The sequence below is a fragment of the Bison bison genome, unplaced genomic scaffold (assembly GCF_000754665.1).
Source record: "Bison bison bison isolate TAMUID 2011002044 unplaced genomic scaffold, Bison_UMD1.0 scf7180017860456, whole genome shotgun sequence".
Taxonomy (NCBI): domain Eukaryota; kingdom Metazoa; phylum Chordata; class Mammalia; order Artiodactyla; family Bovidae; genus Bison; species Bison bison.
The window spans coordinates 2,348,940-2,370,946 of record NW_011491028.1 but is presented as its reverse complement, the minus strand read 5'-3'; the positions used below and the strand labels follow the sequence as shown (position 1 = coordinate 2,370,946).

Sequence of the window (22,007 nt, the reverse complement as noted above, 5' to 3'; positions counted from 1 at the left end):
ATAGTATGAGGGTAAGCAGTCTATCAAAATCTTAACTGACGATGGAGAGGGTTTGGGGGAATTCTAGTTAATAGATATTGAAAGAATGATGAATTGGATAATGATCATATAAAAAGCTTAATGATATAATTGATTCAGACAGTGATCATTATTGGTATCAAACCATTTTAAAAAAAGTAGATAGGAAACATGACCATGAAAGGATTAAGCTATCACCTCCAAATCCACTATTTCAATTTCAAGTAGCTGAAAGTCAAAATGTGGCTGGTTAGGCCCTGTTTGCCTTCTGTTATAATGCAATATTGAAGTACACTGAACCTCCTATGAAGTTTTCTTACCACAAAATGTTGATCATGAATCTAATTTAGGTTTGATGATCCTTTATAACAGAGGATATAGAGATACAAGGTGGATGATGCCATTTATAAATGATAAGACAAACCTGAAATGTGGGAGCTGTACCAGAAAAACTGATTCATTTCTTCAACAAGCTAATGGAGTTATTAAGAGTCTCTTCTAGATCAAAAGGACTTAAGAGACATAACCAATATTCAGTGGATGGGATCTGTTTTGATCCCAAATCGAACAAACCATTAAAAAGAGATTTTTGAGAAAATTCAGGAAAAATGAATAATGCCTAGATGTTGCTTTTGTTAGATGTAATGATACTATGGTTATGTAAAAGTCCTTATTTTTAGAAGCTACATATGGAAGTAGAGGGAGTGATATAACGTTAGTGATTTGGTTAAAATATTTCAGTAAAAAATGAAACAAGGATTTGATGAAACTGGTGGAATAAGATTGATAATTGTTGAATCTGGGTAATGTTTTTAAGGGGAAGATTTCATTGCACTACCCTCTCTGATTGAAAAAGTGGGTAATAACAAGTCCCAAGAATTTATCTTATGAAAATATGTATGTGAAAGTTGGGATCTAAAAGTATACAGATCTGTTTTGGCAGCAGACATCTGGTGGCTAGTGTGAATCCCTGTTTAACCATTTACAAGTTACATGACCTTCGGATTAATCTTTCTAGGCCTCAGTTTCTTTATCTATAAAATCAGGGAAAATAAGAATATTTGCTTCATAAAATTGTTGTCAGGATTACATAAGAATTCATGTAAAACCTAGGATTTAAGTGCTTAAAAAATGTGAGCTATTATTGTCATTATCACTATATTTATAGTTATTAAAAATAGAAGAACAGGATAATCATGTAACTAGAATATTTCAGCATTAATAAAGTGAAGTCACTCAGTTTTCTCTAACTCTTCATGACCCCATGGACTGTATAGCCTACCAGGCTCCTCCATTCACAGGATTTTCCAGGCAAGAGTACTAGAATGGGTTGCCATTTCCTTCTCCATCAGCATTAATGAAGTGGTTTCAAATACCAAAAGCACATGAAAAGATGCTCAACATCATTAATTATTAGAGAAATTCAAATAAAAACAACAATGAGGTATCACCTCACACCAGTCAGGATGACCATAATCAAAAGATCTACAAACAATACATGCTGGAGAGAGTGTGGAGAAAAGGGAACCCTCCTGCACTTACACTGGTAGGAGTGTAAACTGATACAGCTTCTCTGGAGAACAGTATGGAGGTTCCTTAAAAGACTAAAAGTAGAACGACCATATGATCCAACAGTCCTGCTCCTGGGCATATACCCAGAAAAAAAAACAAACATAATTTGAAAAGATACATGCACTCCAATATTCACTGAAGCACTACTTGCAATAACAGCTAGGACATGGATACAACCTAAATGTCCGTCAACAGATGAATGGAAAATGATATCACTTATATGTGGAATCTTAAAGTGTATAAATTTACAAAACAGATGTACAGATGTGGAAAACAAACTTATGAGTACTAAGGGGGAAAGGTAGAAGGAGGGGTAAACTGGGAGATTGGGGTATACACACTGCTATGTATAAATCAGAGAAGGCGATGGCACCCCACTCCAGTACTCTTGCCTGGAAAATCCCAGGGACGGGGGAGCCTGGTAGGCTGCAGTCCATGGGGTCATGAAGAGTCGGACACCATTGAACGACTTCGCTTTCACTTTTCACTTTCATGCGCTGAAGAAGGAAATGGCAACCCACTCCAGTGTTCTTGCCTGGAGAATCCCAGGGACAGGGGAGCCTGGTGGGCTGCCGTCTATGGGGTTGCACAGAGTCGGATACGACTGAAGCGACTTAGCAGCAGCAGCAGCATGTATAAAATAGATAAGAACCTGCTGTATAGCACAGGGAACTCTACTTAGTAGTCTATAATGACCTATATGGGAAAGGAATCTACACAAGTCTGAATTATAACCGATTCACTTTGATATACAGCAGAAACTAACACAACGTTGTAAATCAACTACACTCCAATAAAAAGTAATTAAATATACACATTCTGATTTAATAGAATATATTTACATTTCTAGATTCTGGAGGATTTGGGTTGTTTTAATTACTTGAACATTTTAGTTAATCGGTATTTATTTTGTAAAAATTATATGTAAAAGTTGTTAATTTAAAAAATAGAATGAAGTACTGAAAATAAATAAGGCTTTGTCTTACAGTTCAGAAAAGTATGATACTCCCGGTCCTCACTATCATTAGTATCCACACAACAATACTTGTTTGAACTATTTGAACCTTCTAATTGCTAAGATTTTTCACAAATAGGAGCTTATACTGTGTGTGTGCTGAGGTGCTCAGCCGTGCCTGAGTCTTTCGAAACTCCAGGGACTGCAGCTTGCCAAGCTCCTCTGCCCATGAAATTTTCCAGGCAAGGATACTGGAGTAGGGTGCCATTTCCTCCTCCAGGGGATTTTCCTGATCCAGGGATTGAACTCTTGTCTCTTCCATCTCCTGCACTGGCAGGTGTTCTTTACCACTAGCTCCACTATTGTTTATGTCTTTAACAAAGGCAGAGATAAACTCACATTTATAAGCATCTGTGGTGATTACAAGATTATTAAAGCTTTCAAAATCTGAAGGTAGCTTAAGAATATAAATGAGTGTACTCATTAAAGAAGTGACTCTAAAAAGCTGGCAAACAGTCCCCAAAGGCAGGATAACTTTATTTTTTGCTTTTGTTTCATCTGTAAACATAAGACTCCAAATGTTACAACCTAATCAGGGTCATTCTTTTGAAATGCAGGCAAAAGCTTGGGATCAATTAATATTGATAACTGGTAAATGGAAGTCAGTCCACTAGGACCTGAGGGGTTTGAGAGAATGAGTAAAATTCTTCATCTTCTTCAGCCCCCTTCCTCCCTGACCCAGGCACAAATGTATGCCTCCAAGGGGACAGAGGGAGAACTGATAAGGACAAAGGAAGTTTTAAGTTATACTTTATCAAAACTTTGTCAGCAACCATATCACATAGCACCATAGAGAACAGAACCCATAGAGATTTACAAACAAATCTACGTAAGTTAAATGTTCCCTTGGCGCAAAACATTTCTGTAATTGTTTATACAGAAAAATACTTGGTAAAAATAATTAAAATCCTTAGGTTGATATTGATGTCCCTTCTAAAAGCTCATATAGCATTCTATACTTCCTGACCTCTTATTAAATAACACCACAATCAATAATATAATTGGCTGCATTTATTCGATTTTAAGTTTCTCAGGAAGAGAACATATCTGTTTTGTATTCTCTTTGCTGAGTACATGTCTGGCATATTTGAACTTAAAAAATGTTGACTTAAGTCTTCACAATAATGATGTACTGTCCTCTGATATGGAAATGACTACACAGGCATTTGTATTTGTTTTGCATACTGACAGATGTGTCCCTTGCCCCTGTCTCTTTTGTCTGCTTGAATTCAATTGCATGCATTATTAAGGTACTTAATTGACCAAGGGGTGTGATCTGTAGCCACTAGGTAAGTCTAACTGTTCAAGGCACACAATAAATAACATATTTTTTTAAAAAGTAAATTGAAAGTATAATGAATACTACAACTGAATTGGGAGGGAGGCGTTTATATTGATTTATTAGAATCCAAACCTTTTTGACTACAGTCATATAAAGAAATACATTTTTTATCATATCATCTCTTACACACAGGGAAATATAAATCGATACTACTGTATGTGATACACCTGAAATAATAAAAATGTTGGCCGTGGTACACTGCATGAACTTTACAATCCCCAGAGGTTTGTAACTCAGAGTTTGAACCATACTACAAAGGTTTATTATTTTATAATAATCCCAGAAGTCAACTATTTTAAATTATTATTCTCCTTGGGATCTTTTTAACAATCCCAGAGACTATGTATTTTCTTAGTTCTTGCTAACTTTCTTTTCTTGCACAGAAATTTGAACATTCCGTGCATTTCAAATGTCTACCTTCTGCATTTGAGGATGTACAGATGCCAGCACCTTGTAGACTGACATGGCTATGTCTCTCTAATTATTTCTGGCTCTTTCATTAGTCGGCAGGGAGTCAAATTGACCAGTATTTGGCTCTTGAAAGCACTTGGGATAGTAATCATGTCAGTGGGCAGAAGGAGGACAATATAGCATTGTGTTGGCAGGATCTATTGTTTGTGATTACCACAAAGGTGGAATTTAAGAATGCTGTGCCCTTAATTTCTAAAAGTTAATGAAACCACGTCGACAGAACTTGTAAGGTAAAAACACTGCTATTTGAAGGGACTGTCTAATCTGTGACTTCTAGTTCTCAAAATCACTTCTTTTTTTGCCTGCAACACATTATTCTCTTTTGTAGTACATTCAATTTCACAATACAAGCTTATATTTTATTACCAGTGTAATATCAGTTCTCTATTATAAATATTAGTTTTGCCTAAAATCTGTTTTTGTGGTTTTTTGTCTTAATACAATGCCATGTTTTACCATTACAACCTGACGGGTTGTATGAATGGAAAGAATATTCATTGTATTATATACACAAAGTAATTACATTTGAGACTATTAGAGTGACTTAGCAACTAATGTGAGAAATGTCAGTCAACAATGTGTGGAACAAAATGAGACTGTATATTTTCCCAGCTTTGGCAAATTTACCAACTCTACCACCTCAAAACAACAGTTTTAGCATTCTGGTAAGCCAAGTTCTCCCAATGAATTGATTGTCCCATTATGCTTAAAAGTCTGCTTCTTTGAAGGAGTAAATATAATTTTTAAAAATAGTTAGTATTAAGCAGGAATGAGGAAATCTTAACTGAACATGGGCAAATTACTTTCTAGAATTTGTATTCTGGCAACTGAATTAAGTAAACTTTGGCCAACTCTATGCTTCTAGAATTCAATCTTGTCTGATGCCAACTGTGACACTTTTATTGCACCTAAGCTTTTCTCCTAGAAGTGAAACTATGGGAAAGTGAGGCTCATTTTCAACATCAGATTAAATTCTGTACTCTGACACTAATACAATTTTAGAGTATAAAAATTTTTGTATTTCGTATCTCCCATAATTTTGTATTTATTTGTCTTCTCTTTATACCAATGGTTCTCAACCAGGGAAGATTCTGTTCTCCCTCCACACCCTGGTTGCCCTGGAAAATATTTTACAAAGTCTACCAAGTGGCACTAGGGGCAAAGAACCCGGCTGCCAACGCAGGAGACATAAGAGACTCAGGTTCAATCCCTGGGTTGGGAAGATCCCCTGGGAAAGGGAACAGCAACCTACTCCATTATTCTTGCTTGGACAATCCCATGGAAAGAGAAGCCTGATAGGCTATGGTCCACAGGGTCCCAAAGAGTCAGACACAACTGAAGCGACTTAGCATGCACCAACAGTTTTGATTGTCATGACTTGAATGGTGGGTGTATGATACTGGCACCTAATGATTTAATCTGTGGGAAATATATATTTGGTCTTTGTCCCTGGTTCCTGGCACATAGCTCCTAAAACCCTTGGAATCCCTGGAGTGGTCAGTGCCTCTTTGGCATACTAATGAGATGGTGGCCCTGAGATAGTTTCAGGATGGGGGCTGGTCACGAGAAAGAGCAAAGCATGATTAGAGTGTTAGAACTTTCAGCTCTACCCCCAACCTCTGGAGAGGGGTTAGGAACTTGAAGTTGCCCAAATCATAGGAACCAATCATTTAATCAGTTCTGCCAACACAGTGAAGTCTGTCTACATAATAAGAACCTCTAAATAATGGGATTAGGAGATCTTCAGGGTAAGTCATGTACTCTTCTTGTTCACATCATCACTCAAAAAAACACCATCGGTCATTTGGTTATAAAGGTGTCATCCTTTCAATGGTCCTTTTTTTTTTTTTTTAAATCTCAAGGCAACTTTTTGGATCCTATTTGAAAGGAATTGTTAGACACACTAAAACATATTCTTTACGTTAATGTAACTGTTCATGTAATATAATAAAGTTAAGAGGCTTAAGAGTAAAAACCAGGAGCCCCATCCAGAGGAGTGTCCAAAATAACCTGCTTACCAGCATGGTGAACAAGAGACTTGATTTGGAAGAGGAAAATAATTTTCAGTAAAATATATGTTTAACTAAATTGTGACATTTTGATAGGCAAATGTTACTAGCACAATAAACACTTAAAAAAATAAAGCAGGACCATTTTAAACAAAAAAACTTAGAAAAACTGATGGGGAATTTCCCTATGAATCATACTTTCCAAGTCTTTAAACAGAAAGTGATTTTGAAATTAATCATTTTAGGAAGCTGCTTTATCCACTTTGTAAGACTATCAGAATGATTACTTTTCAATATGCTCAATCAGTAACTTACCTAGGTTGTCTAAAATGTTTGAACTGTTTCTGAGTATCAGAGTAATAGGCTGGCTTCCTGAAGTAATTAATAAAGTTGATAAAGTTGACTAGTGTTTCCAATTTATGCATTGGAGGAAACTGGTGTGATATACACAAATGTCTGTGAGCAACAGTCATGCTTCACTTTTATGATATCTCATCTTTCTCAAATAACAATTTAAAGATGTAAACTAACATGGTGTATTATGTTCATTGTATCAAAATGACTTATGCTGCCATTTTAATTCATTATTTAAAAGTCCTTTCTTTCTAAAAGGATTCATGGGGGGAAATGTTGGTATAACATTTCCAGTTTCAGAGGCACTCTATAATTTTCTAATGGCATTTTATTGAAAGATAGACTGGCTTATTATCATATCTAAATGTCACATTGGCAAGAGAAAATTGTATGTATAATGATGAAAATGGAAACTGTTCTGTTTCTAAAAGCTAATTTACTGAACTACAATCAGTTATCAAAACATAATTCAAGCAAAACTGTATGATTTTTTAAATATTTCGAGTAAATTAAGCATTAACAAAACTTGCAGATTCTAGGAGGAAGGAGATATAAATGACTTAGTGACTTCTTTTAAAATATAGATCCACAAAGTATTCTAGCATCCCTAAGAATCTGTTTTTCTATTGACAGTCACAAAGATGTCTGTATTATTAATTTAGAAAACCCCAAAAGTAAAAATATTATTTATTTAAAAGGGAATTACATTTCTAAAAGAATGGCTGTTAACTTCCACATTCTAAGCATTTGAACTAAAAGAATTTCAAAATGATCATTTTTACAGACTAGAAAACAGGTCCAGAGGTGCTAGTTAGGTTCTAGACCTTGTGACCAGTGTCACATGGAGAAGTTGGTGTCAGTGCTGTAACTAAGGCCCAGGTCTCCCAACTCCAAGGAAATATTCCTCTTGCTATGTGAGCATGATCTTGCCAGAGGGACCTCTTTCACCACTGAGCACCAGGCTTGCTCTTACTAGGTTCAAAGGTTTTTCCCCTCTACTATGGTCCAATATTGAATATAAAGCAGGATTATTAATTATGTTATAGAATTATGCTATATGCCATCTTGGGCTTCCCTGGCTCAGACAGTGAAGAATCCACCTACAGTGCTGGAGATCCTGGTTCGATCCCTGGGTTGGGAAGATTCCCTGGAGCAGGGCATGGCAACCCCCTCCAGTATTCTTGCCTGGAGAATCTTCATGGACAGAGGAGCCTGGAGGGCTACAGTCCATGGGGTGGCAAAGAGTCAGACACAACTTTATATTAACTCCACGGAGAGGGACCCCCTTCACTGAAGAATAAAAGATATTCTGGTCATATATTATTATTTTTCAATGGAAACTACTGAGAATGCAAAGGGATCTATTACTAATACTATTGATAGACATTATTCTTTTTGCTTTTTAAAAGGTATACATCACAACAGATTCTATAATGTAACAAAACATAACAAAAAGACAGGAGCACTGGGATGCTCTCTTTTCCCTTGAAGTTTGGGGCTCTGGAAAGGCTGATCTAATTGCCATATGGGACCAAAATATCCTTAGAATTTAAAGAGCTCCTGATGTTTAGAAAGTAATTTCCAGTTGTTGTTATGTACTATGACAACAGTGGAAAGCAATCAGCTTTCCTTTTCAGAAGAAAACATAGTCAATAATGAAATGCTTGTCTGCATCCACCAAGCAAGTCAGCAGCACTAGATTTTCAATTCTCTTTAGGTCTCTGCTGTCAATTAGAAAATATTGCATGCAAGGACATACTGAGATCCACCTTCATAAAGCCTGGTGACCTAGGAATCTTAAAGATAAGCAAAATGGAGAAGAAATTAGCAAATGGAGAGTTGAAACAGAAATAAAAATACTTCTACCCAAGGCAAAGTAGTTTTATCCTTAAAATAACTTTTTTTTTGAAGTCAGTCATACTGCACTTGAAAAACTTTGATGCTGTTTGTAATCACAAGTCACACTAAAGTCTTAATCTGCTTGCACTGGTGCCCTTAGAAACTCATTTATACTTCTTTCCAGGCAGATTACATGTACTAGCCTTTGAAAAGTAAACAGCCCTTGTACAGCTGAAAGGCCACTTATTAGTTCAGGGCCAACTGCCACAAATTTTTAAAACCTCCTATACTTTGTCCTGCTATAAAAAAGAAAACAAATTTTATTGCCCAGAGAATGGGGTTGTCTTCTAACTTATTCAACCCAAGAAGTGGTCAGCAAATTCTAATTCTGGTTTGAGGGCCATTTCATAATGCCATTCTTAGTGTTCTTTCCATTTAATTGGCATATAGTTCCCTGTTTGGAACAGGATATTACTCACTTGAATTCTTTCCATAGGGGGAAAAACAATTTTCCAGGCTCATTTCCTTGAGAATTGCTTAGATCAAGACCAAGTTGGTTGAAATAAATTGTTGATAAGATTGTGAGAATACTAAGATCTTTACTCTGAAATGCTTGGCAGAAAAACACTAATAAGAAAGTCCAAAATTTCAAAGTCAGAGCGTTCAAAAGAGCAACCCCATGTGCATTTGATTGTGCATTTAAAATCTAATGTTTGTTAGATGCTAGACGACTCTGGGGCATTGGGGAAGACGTTACTGAACAATACAGACCTCTGTTCTGATTTGCATAGCCTTGTGTGTTTTGAGATGCATTTGATGAGTGAATTTTCAAAGGTCTGAGCAACAACGGCAGTTCCCTCTGTGAGCCACAGAGCTCCGAGCAACCTCCCCCTGACAAGCAGAGTGCGCAACGGAAGGGCTGTCCCTGCGAATGAAACGTGACATGAGAACGTCTTTTCCTGTTGTCAAGTTGTGTCAGACAACAAGGCTCGGCGCCAAAAGTAATCCTGAAAATATCACTAAAATGTTCCTTGTAAATAGAGTGGAGCTTTAAATCAGTGAGGACCAATTATAGAAATGGGAATAAAATATTTATGTGGACTACATCAAAAGGTCCATATGTTGGCAATACCCTCTACAGTTATTGAGTCAGGGAAAGTGACTGTGGCACTTCGTTGGTTCCACAGTAATCAGCCAGTCAACCTTGGTACATCTACTGTTTCATGCATCACTTTTTCTGGGAGATGATGGTACAGGTCGGGCCTTGTAGACTAGCCCTACTTCTGGCTCGCTACCACAGTTTCGTCTTTCTTGCTTTAACTTTTCTTTTTGTATTACATGCATCTATGATGGCAGTCCTTTTTTTGGCACAAGGTAGAGAATAAATGAGCATTTTGCATTGAGGTACATGGTGCCTCTCTTTTCTCTCTATGCTCATGTTATCTCTGGAGGAGAAGGGACTTGGTTGCAAATTTATGCTAGGGTATTAGGAAAAAATGTTTAGTTCTTCTTAGGAGAATCTTTAATTTTTACATTTCTTTAGAGTGAGGACAATATTTAAAACTAAAGAAATACTACATAATGTGAGATAGAAAAGTGAAAACCTAAATGTGTCCACTTGAATAGACATTTAGGTTGCTTTCAGGGCCTGGAAGACTGGATAAAGAAGATGTGGTACATACGTACAATGGGTGATTACTCAGTCATAAAAAGAATGAAATAATGCCGTTTGCAGCCACGTGGATGGACTGAGAGATTGCCACACTGATGAAGTAAGTCAGGCAAAGACATATCATATGACACTGCTTATATGTGGACTCTAAGAAAAATGGAACAAATGAACCTATTTACAAACAAGAAACAGAGTCACAGGTGCAGAAAACAAACTTAGAGTTACCAAGAGGGAAAGGAGGGAGGGATACATTGGGAGATTGGCATTGACATACACACACTACTATACATAAAATAGATAATTAATAAGAACCTACTGTACAGCACTGCTGCTAAGCTGCTAAGTTGCTTCAGTCGTGTTTGACTCTGTGCGACCCCGTAGACGGCAGCCCACCAGGCTCCCCCATCCCTGGGATTCTCTAGGCAAGAACACTGGAGTGGGTTGCCATTTCCTTCTCCAATGCATGAAAGTGAAAAGTCAAAGTGAAGTCGCTCAGCTGTGTCCTACTCTTAGATTTTGTTCTCCTGGCAGTCAATGGAATAAAAATTATTTCCTTTATTTTTCTTTCTTCTGATTTTGATCATTTCTTTTGGCCACCATACGATTTGATCTGAGACCTGTTTTTGCAACTACTTAAATCAAAACATGCATACTGTACAGCACAGAGAATGCTAATCAGTACTCTGTAATGACCTATATGGGAACAGAATCTATGAAAGAGTGGATATATGGATAATTGATTCACTTCACTGTACAGCAGAAACTTAACACAACATTATAAATCAGCCATACTCCAATAAAATTAATTCCCCAAATTAAAAAACATCACTTCACAAAGTGGTACAAACCTTACCCAGGGTGAGAGTCTGACTTTTTTTTTGAAGTTCTACTTCTGTCTAGGAAACTTAAAAGGACCTGAGACCCTCTCACCCAGTATTGAACTCCCTCAGTCTTTTATTTTTTTAATGCCAGGTGGCATGATGGATCTCAGTTCCCTGATCAGGGATGGAACCCAGGCCCCCTGCATGGAGAGCGCTGAGTCGTAACCAATGGACCACCAGGGAAGTCCCTCCCTCAGTCTAATACTCTCTCCTCCTTCGCTGGGTTTAACATGCTTTATTTCTCTTTCTCTCAACAATGATGATCCATAATAATCACTACACATTGTTAGCTATTTTACTTGAAATTCTTTATAATTCCATATAAGTTTATTGATTCTTACTTCTTCAAATCAGATTCATTTTGAGTCCATTTAGGGGACTCAATCCCTACCACTCCATCCCCAGAAGAAAATGAACTAGTGGTTTGATAAATTCAATAGTTATTTGTTAGTTAACACACTAGAACTTAAACAACAACTATCATTGTCTACTCCTCCATTCTTGAAACCCTCTCCATCTCTGCCTTCTGTGATGCTAATTGGTTTTCCTTCTACCTCTCTCCTTTCCAACTAGTCTTTGGACATGGAGTGTGTGTGTGTGTGTGTGTGTGTGTGTGTGTGTGTGTGAAATCTTTCCCCCTTTTCTGATTTGTCACTGCTAAAGTTCCTCAAGAATCAATCCTCAGTGCTATACTATTCTCATACACTGCATTCTCTTTCATTCACATCTCTAATTACCATTTACCATCTAAATTCTCATTATTTTCAAATGAATACCAACCTCTTCTCTGAGCTCCAAGCCTGCCTAACCAGGTCTCAAAATCGCCTCATATGTAACCTGAGTAAAAATGAAGTTATGACGATCCCACTCAGCAAATGTGGCCACCATTCTTTATCTTAGTGGATGCCACTTCTTCCCTCTGGTTTCCAGACCGAACACTCTTGCATCATCCTTGGTCTTTGTGCCCTTCATCTCCAATATCTATTTCCTTAAGAAAACTTATTGGCTTTGCCATCTAACCAGCTCCAAATGTTTTTCTCTATTCACACTACTGTCTCTCAATCCTATCTGCTATCAGGTTTTATCTGGAAAATATTCTGACTGTTCTTGCTTTCACATTTTCACTCCTCCAAACAGAGGAAAGAGTGCGTAATTATAAGGCCAGAGCGCATAATTACAAACCAGCTCATCACATTTGCTAGCCTACAAGCCTGAAGTGCTTTCTTTAAATCCTTAAATCCCATCTCCATCTTGCATATTCCAAGTCCCAGACATATTGGTTTAGTTCCTTGAATATGTAATGTTGTCTCCTAACTTGGGGACTTTGTACATGCTGTTTGTCTGTCTAGAATACTATCAACACTTCTTGCCCAACTAATACCAGCTAATGCTTTCCTAGCCAGTACCAGCTAATTCTTCAAAATTCAGCTCAACTCTAGTTAAAACGTCACTTCCTCAGAGAAATGTTCCCGGAATAATTAATGTGTCTCTCTCTCCTCCACTGGACCATAGGTACCATGATGGCAAGGAGCATGGCTATTTTATTCATTGCTTTACACGTAACCTTTTGTAGGCACACAGAAAATATTGGTTAAATAAGTGAATGCATATGACAAATGGAATGAACATGAATAATGCTGTTACATAATGGCCTACTAGATAATTATAGAATGTTTTAAATCAATCAACCTATCTATGTATCTACCCATCTACCAACTCATTGGAAAAGATCCTAATGTTGGCAAAGACTGAAGGCAAAAGGAGAAGAAGGTGGCAGAGGATGAGATGGTTAGATGGCATCACCGACATGAGTTTGAGCAAACTCCTGGGAGATAGTGAAGGACTGGGATGCCTGGCATGCTTCAGTCCATGGAGTCACAAAGAGCTGGATATGACTTATCTACTGAACAACATCTACTTACCTACATACCTATCTACCAAGCAATGCAGATTTAATAAACATGACCACACTCAAAGATTTATAGAGATTTTGTCATAAGAAACAGTTCCTCCATATGAAAAACAATACCATTAATCAACTGAGATCATAAATAAATGCACTCATGAATCTATACTCACATAACTATCAGAGCTTCTCAACTAAAGGGCTTAGATATGAATCCCTTCAGAGCATCAGGATAGAGTTAGAGCTGGTGAGTCAACTGGCATAAGATGCTGTACTCATTTTCTATAAGTGTCATGACATATAATAATTTGGAAAGTACTGCTAGATGGGACCAGTTTGAGAGTATTTTTTGTTGTTTGGTGCCTTTTTTTTTTTTTTTTTTTGAAGCAATGATTGAGATCGTATTTTCAAAAGCACAGTAAATTGAATCAACAAGGGTACAAACTGAATCAGTTTATAATATTAGAATCCATTCTCTGTGTTATCAGGTCACCACAAAAATTATGTTTAAGAACTATATATAATCATATTATAAATGCTTATAATATGCTGCTGCTAAGTCACTTCAGTTGTGTCCGACTCTGTGTGACCTCATAGACGGCAGCCCACCAGGCTCACCCGTCCCTGGGATTCTCCAGGCAAGAATACTGGAGTGGGTTGCCATTTCCTTCTCCTGTGCATGAAAGTGAAAAGTGGAAGTGAAGTCGCTCAGTTATGATAGGTGTTAAATCAAAAAAGCAGAATATAAAGTTGTAAAGAACCATAAGTACAATTTTAAACACAAAGATAGTTAATAGAAGTTATACTTGATTTGTTTAGACTGTGATTTTTGCTTTTTAATCTATATCACTATGTTCTTTTAGGGTGAAAATATAAAATAGTTTAATTAAAAATAGACAGCATTATAAATAAAACACTGACTTTAATTTGCTATTTTGTTTTTCTGCTCTGTATAACCCTAATCAGGGAATATAGCTGTGGTATACATAAATCCCTCATTGAAGACCAGTTTTTATACCAAAAATTCTTATGATTATTACAATTACATATATTTCAACTTAATATATATAAGTATTTCCTTCAGAAAAAGAGATATTTTGCCTATAACTACTGAGTACAAATTCAACAATAAGCAATGATAGCTAACTTGAAAATATTTCATTTAAGAAGTAGTCTATATTCATATATCAGAAACACTTAGAATGAAATAGAATGTGTGCTTTTTTTCCGATTTGATTTTCTGCATGGTTATTTTTTAATAAGACAGGATATAAAAATGAAGATCAGTCTCTCTACCCAAACAGAGCTTTATCACAAGAAGTATCATAACCTAGAAGTAAATATTGAAAATAATTATTGAATTACATATCAGTCTCCCCACTAAACTGCAAGACCCTTACTATTAAAAAATATGTTTTCTATTTGTTATGCACACTGTAAAGTACAATCCTTAACTTATCATAAGCATATTTCTAAATGTTTATTAAATGAATAAAAACACAGTCTCTAATGAAAATAATGTAATGAAAATTCCTTTCCTTTAATGAAAATACCTTTCATCATACATGCTACTTTCTGCTTTAAATAAGATTTAATGAGCTTTACCTTCAATCTGAGGTTGTCTCATCTAATGTCTTTGTGATTATAACTTCATATTTTAAAAAGAAGAAGCCCTTAGTGGATAATTAACAGCAATTAAGATAAGCTTAAACATGCCATAAAGGTAAAGTTTCTGTCATGGATAACTGTTTTTCTAGGAAATATATCTCATGAGACAGGGCACCTATTCTGCAGTAGAATAGTTTTGTTTTGTTTTTTTGGAGAAGAGTTTTGAGAAACATTTCCCTGGGATATTTCTTTCAAGTCAAACTTTCTGGACCAGCCATCCAAACTGAACACTTGGTATGGTTTCTCTGAAAGATATGGTCTGTTTTCTGCCACTGAATCCTGACTGTGCTAACAGCTAAGTTTCTACGAGTTTCTAAATGTCTCAAGTGAATCCATCTTTACTATCAGTCTTACCTTTTTTCTTTTTACCTAAATAGGCATAGTCAATGAGACAATGCCAACAATAATCTCACATGAATAAATAACATGATCATTTTAGTTGGGTTTTATAAAATACGAATCTTATCTTTAGTGGATTTTGCACAGTCAAGGGGACCTTGAAAGAATAAAGCTTACACTGGGTAGCCAAATCGTCACCTCAGTTTTAAATGGTACAGGATTTGTGATCTATATAGAAACCCAGAGGCATTAACAAAATTACCCAGGGAATTTAGATCAATTGGAGCCTGTTCCTATCCCCTGCAGTGCTGGCAAACCTCATAAGTTTGTTAAATACAAAGTGAAGGCACAATGTACTGAAGGGAAAGAAATCCAATAGGAAGAGAAAACAGTGCTGTCACAAATAGATGTTTAAACATGTTAGTTCAACTTAAAAATCCTCCCCTGGGGAATACTTTAACAGTTTTCCTACTCTGAGTGATAAGACACCTAATTAAGAAGACACTTTGAACTTCAGAAATCTTTAGATGTTGATTATTTATTAGAAAGCTATAAAATGCTAACAGTGTAAAAAGCATTACAACACCTCTTCCAGTAATTATAGTTATTTCGAAGAATAAAATGCACATTATTCATCTCTCTAGAATTTAGATCAATGGTCTTAGACTTTCATTTTTCATCAAGCTATTCCCTTTTTCTAAATAATAATCAATGTTAAAGTATGTGGGTTATGCTTTCATTTGGATTTAGTATTAATTGAATAGAAAAATTCAAAGTAATTTATCCTAGTTGATTTATATGCAAGTATAAATATAATGATTAATTTATAATCCATTAAATTTATACTTCAAAGAACAGCATTTAAATGTAGGTCATCATTTTATTGCCCTTTTTGGTTCTTTCATAATAATTGAACTTTCTTTGAACTAAATGTTTCTATTTTATTAAAATGATACAGATAATTTCCAAGCTAGGTTTAATTTTACAATATGCTACTAAATTGAGACAAGTTTGCCTACATAAGATTAAAAAGTACTGTCTCAGATATAACTTGTTCTATATAATAGATCTGCAATAAATTGTCTGAACATCAAACCATCTAGCAAATACATTAAATATCCAGTGATTGCTTCTACAAATAATACCATCTACTTGTATAGCCCTTTATAATTTACCAAGTATTTTTACATATTGCCATTAATTAAATCACTAAATAACATTATAGAGGTAAAATAATGAGACTGAGAGACAGATGTTAAGACAGGACCAAAATTAGTTGGTTGGCAATAACACAGCCAGGGGTAGAACCTGAGGCTTCTAGTTCTCATTCAGAGTCATGTTTCTTTGTATTGATGGATTCTCTTCCAGTGGGAAGACCTGTTGCTACACCTATCTTCTAATTGTCTGAATCTGAATCTCAATAGATTTGCTTTCCTGCCTACCTTTAGTTAAAGCATGTGCAAGTGAACCCATAAATGCCCAGAATTAATGAGACATATACACAATTTAACCTTTGTAAGGTCAGCAGTACACTGAGAAGGATATAACTAATTCATAATTGCTTTCCCACCCCTGATCAGTTTTAAGCCAGTGACTGCCCTTGACTTTGGGTAGAATAAATAGGAAAAACATTCATTAGAGAATCTGTCTAAAATGTAACAGAGAAACAGAAGTAGATCAAAGATATATTTCAGTTTAAAAGACCTTCAACTTTTTCCAGTAACTCTACAAATATTTAGATAGTTGCTCAAGTACTATTTTAGATAAACTGTAAATACTATCACTAATTGTAGACATAAAATATATATAAAATGAAATGTGTGAGTATATATATACAAATATAAATATATATAAAATGATCCATAGTAACCTTATTTAAAGATACAAACTCAAGAAAAACTTTGCTGACATAAATTATAAATATGAGCGTTCATATAGCAAGAAAATGTTCCTTTAGGGATAAAGTCTAATAATAAGCAAGTTTTATAACTTTAAAACTGATAAGGAACATTAAATGACTCTCCTCTGCCATCTCAGGATGATTAATGCAAATACCAGAAACTAAAGTCTAAGTTTAGCATTCATATGTATTTTAACCTAAAGTAGAAAACCAGAAAATTCATCCCAATCAGCCACAGTACAGGAAATACTGATGACTACGTGGAGCTTGCTTAATGTTAACACTGGCTTCGTGTAGTTTCCTCAGGGAATCTTAGCAGGGGCACTGCTGGTACCTGACTACAGGATGTAAGTCTATGTCCCTCCAAAGAGCAGAGGAAACAAAAGCAAATTATATAGAGAAGAAAATGTGAATATATGTATATAGCTTTGAAAATAATAGAATTTTATCTGTCAAAATGAATTATAATAATTATTTAGTTCTAGTCCAAATTTTGAATCTTCATAGATTCTCAAGGCAAAAGAAATTATTTTATCCTTTTTTAGGTTACTATAAGAACAATCAATCAGATTCTTCTCCTGCACCATCTAGTCACTGATATTAGTTGATTCAAACCTTCCTGTATCCTATATGATATCAAACACAAAATTGTATTTACTCAGGTTACCTTCTTGGGAGAAAGAACAGGATTATATAGATTATACTTTTTAAAAAAATTAATGTAAAATTCTTGCAGAAAATAGTCAATCTCAACTTACTTCACACTTTTGTTTAAAAAAAAAAAGTAAAGCTTTGTTTTAAAGCAAATTATTCTAGTAGATAAAAATGTACTTTGTTATATAAAAATACAGTGGTATATGTACTATCTCATAACTTTATGTACTATCTCAAATCATAACTTAACAACACAAGTTGTGAAATAAAATTCATATTTTATGGCAAGACAAGAAAAATTCAAACAAAAAGTTTTCTCTGCCCTTTGGTCTCCTCTCTGTCTGCAATATGCCTTGTGTATCTGTATCATGTAGTGACCAAACCTACCCCACTGGCAGAAATACCTGCTCAACCAGAAAGGGCAACATTCTCCTAGCAACAATAAAACAACTCTTTAAAGATAACTTTCCTACTTGAATTTTTAAGGGGTCATATGACACTTACATCTGGATTATGTCAAAAATATGTCTTTTGATGTATAGCCCTCTGTCAAAAAAAAAAACAAAACAAAACTTACATTAATGGTGCTTTGACTTCTGGTGGGCAGGAACAGTTCTCAGAGTTTTCTGAGATGTTCTTGAGGGTTATAACTCAAGTTTGGCTCTAACAAAATTTTCCACTTCTTTCTTAGATCAACTGATTAGTTTTCACTGACAAAGTTCAACGTAAAGCAACAGTGTACTCACATGAGGAAATATTTCCAGCCTTATTATTTATCATGCAATTTCACAAACTGGTGAACTCAACCACAATTCATTCAGGAAGTGTTTTCAGTGAAAGAAATAATGCATTTATAGTCAATTATTTGTACTGGATTTTAAACTAATCATTTTCCCTTCTACAGATGATCTTCCTCACCAAATTAAGGTTTCATATTTAAGGACAGACATACTAAGTAAGCATACTATGTAATAATTATCTTGAGCAGCTTGCTTATTTTCACTCATAAGTAGTTACTTTCTTTCCAACAGAATGTTGAGCTTTAAGTTCAACAAAATATTTGACCTTACGTCTATTCAAAACCATGTTTTAAAAATCAAAATTAGGGCCATCAGATTTTCACTTACTTTGCTTTAGCTTCTGCATCTTCATATGCTTTATTAGAAACATCATCTAATCCTCCGATCAAATGTTTGAAAGAGCTGTCAGAGAGGAAAAAAGCAGTGATTATGATAAATCCTCACCAAAGTGGTAACAATGACAGCATAGTCAATGACACACTGAAACAATCTGAAAGGATCTAAATAAAAATGAATTTAAACATTTAATATCAGTGCATTATTAAGAAACATATCAGATAATGATATAAACTGAGAGCAGGAAACATCTTTTAAAGTGCTGTGAGATTTTACATTTTAATTTTAGATATCTATAATGTTAATACATGCAAATGGCTTTGCTTGCCAGTTCAGTTCAGTCACTCAGTCCTGTCCGACTCTTTGCGACCCCATGAATCACAGCACACCAGGCCTCCCTGTCCATCACCAACTCCCAGAGTTCATTCAAACTCATGTCCATCAAGTCGGTCATGCCATCCAGCCATCTCATCCTCTGTCGTCCCTTTCTCCTCCTGCCCCCAATCCCTCCCAGCATCAGGCTTTTTTCCAATGAGTCAACTCTTCGCATGAGGTGGCCAAAGTATTGGAGTTTCAGCTTCAGCATCAGTCCTTCCAATGAACACCCAGGACTTATCTCCTTTAGGATGGACTGGTTAGATCTCCTTGCAGTCCAAGGGACTCTCAAGAGTCTTCTTCAACACATTTGTAGTGAGTATTATAAAACAAAACATGCATGAAACATGTAGGATGTTTGCTAATTTAAATTTAAATGTTGCTTTGTCATTTTTACATACACTTAAAAAAAATAACCTATAAAGAGAAACTTGACACTCTGCTTGGGGGCTGACTGGAAGGGGAAAGGAGTAGCTATTACATCAGGCCCTTGGGTAATGATCTCATCTGTGGAACAGGGTAACTAGAATGCTGGGCTAAATACACCAAGTATTTCTTTTCTTTTTTTTTCCCTTTGATGTGGTCCATTTTTATAGTCTTTGTTGAATTTGTTACAATACTGCTTCTGTTTTATCTTTTGGTTTTTTGGCTGCAAGGCATGTGGGTCTTAGCTACCCCACCAGGGATCCTGCACTGAAAGGTGAAGTCTTACCCACAAGTCCACAAGGAAAGTCTCTATACTAAGTATTTTTCATACAAAAAGGAAACAAAACACAATGACTAGACAAAAAGTCAAAGAATCAAGAATTGCATTCCATGGAGTATCAAGTTTTCTTTAACGAACATTCAGTTCAGTTCAGTTGCTCAGTCATGTCCAACTCTTTGTGACCCCATGGACTGCAGCACTCCAGGGCTCCCTGTCCATCCTCAACTCCCGGATTTCACCCAAACCCATGTGCATTGAGTCCGTGATGCCATCCAACCATCTCATCTCCTGTTGTCCCCTTCTCCTCCTGCCCTCAATCTTTCCCAGTATCAGTGTCTTTACAAATGAGTCAGCTCTTCGCATCAGGTGGCAAAGGCATTGAGTTTCAGCTTCAATATCAGTCCTTACAAAGAACACCCAGGACTGATCTCCTTTAGGATGGACTGGTTGGATCTCCTCGCAGTCCAAGGTACTTTCAAGAATCTTCTTCAATACCACAGTTCAAAAGCAAGGGAATGGCAAACTACTTCAGTACTCTTGCCTTGAGAAGCCCATGAAAGTATGAAAAGGTAAAATGAACTTATTAATGAGGGTGAAATAAATGAATGTGAATGAATGGGCAATAGGCAGCAGTCCATATAAAAGTTTCAAAAATATAATTAATGATAAATAAATGATAAATGTTATCTTCATGGTTGATAATGGTTAAAATATGATTTTGGCCATTGTTCTTTATGTGGTAAAACTGCCCATTTTCCTATTGAATATTTTAGTTATTATTAGAGAAATCCTTCTTTGAGAAACTCCTTAAAGTGAGATGGGCTTATGTTGTAAAGTAAAATACATATCTTTAATTATGAAAAAAATGATAACATCTGGTTGATTTCCTGTTTTCATAAATAATTTGAAATTTAAACACAGAAAGTTTAAGTTATTTATCCAAAATGATAGCAGTTTAGAATTATAATCCATTTTCTCTGATACCCAATCCTTTCCTTTATAATACTTTAATATTTTAAACACAACCAAATCTAAACATTGTGAAAAGGCACTAACAGAGGAAAAAGGAGAATTAAGTGGTAAAAACAAAGAGCAAGAACTACTAAAATGTAGCTTTTTAAAAATACTGGTATACCTGTGATGGATTCATTTTGATATTTGGCAAAACTAATACAATTATGTAAAGTTTAAAAATAAAATAAAATTAAAAAAAATACTCAGATCTATTAATACATTGTTTTCTTAAACATTTAAAATGCATAGCAATTTGAAAATTCAAATAGTTACAAAAATTCCTGTCTTCCTCCTTCAGTTCAGTTCAGTTGCTAAGTCCTGTCAGACTCTTTGTGACCCCATGAACTAGAGAACGCCAGGCCTCCCTGTCCATCACTAACTCCCAGAGTTTATTCAAACTCATGGTCATCAAGATGGTGATGCCATCCAACCATCTCATCCTCTGTTGTCCCCTTCTCCTCCCACCGTCAGTCTTTCCCAGCATCAGGGTTTTTGCCAATGAATCAGTTCTTTGCAACAGGTGGCCAAAGTATTGGAGTTTCAATTTAGCATCAGTCCTTTCAATGAATATTCAGGACTAATTTCCTTTAGGATGGACTGGATGGATCTCCTTGCTGTCAAGGGACTCTCAAGAGGCTTCTCCAACACCACAGTTTCAAAGCATCAATTCCTTGGGACTCAGATTTGTTTACATCCAACTCTCACATCCATACACAACTATTAGAAGAATCATAGCTTTGATGAGATGGAACTTTGTTGGCAAAGTAATGGCAGCTTTTTAATATGCTGTCTAAGTTGGTCATGACTTTTCTTCCAAGGAGCAAGTGTCTTTTAATTTCATGGATGCAGTCACCATCTGCAGTGATCTTCAGTTCAGTTCAGTTCACTCACTCAGTCTTGTCTGACTCTATGACCCCATGAATCGCAGCATACCAGGCCTCCCTGTCCATCACCAAATCCCGGAGTTCACACAAAGTCTTGTGGATTGGGTCGGTGATGCCATCCAGCCATCTCATCCTCTGTCCTTCCCTTCTCCTCTGGCCCCCAATCCCTCCCAGCATCAGGGTCTTTTCCAATGAGTCAACTCTTCACATGAGGTGGCCAAAGTATTGGAGTTTCAGCTTCAGCATCAGTCC

The 22,007-nt window shown here is 35.9% G+C and overlaps 1 protein-coding gene across 3 annotated transcripts in view; it reads right to left on the bottom strand.

Annotated features, from left to right (window-relative positions):
- The window catches only part of PRKG1 (protein kinase, cGMP-dependent, type I), a 1,420,729-nt gene that overhangs the window by 106,499 nt on the left and 1,292,223 nt on the right, over positions 1–22,007 (bottom strand). For all 3 annotated transcript variants that reach the window (XM_010832219.1, XM_010832218.1, XM_010832220.1), the window contains one exon: positions 18,768–18,842. In XM_010832219.1, coding sequence (XP_010830521.1) covers positions 18,768–18,842 — 75 coding nt within the window. The remainder of the gene's footprint in view (positions 1–18,767; positions 18,843–22,007) is intronic.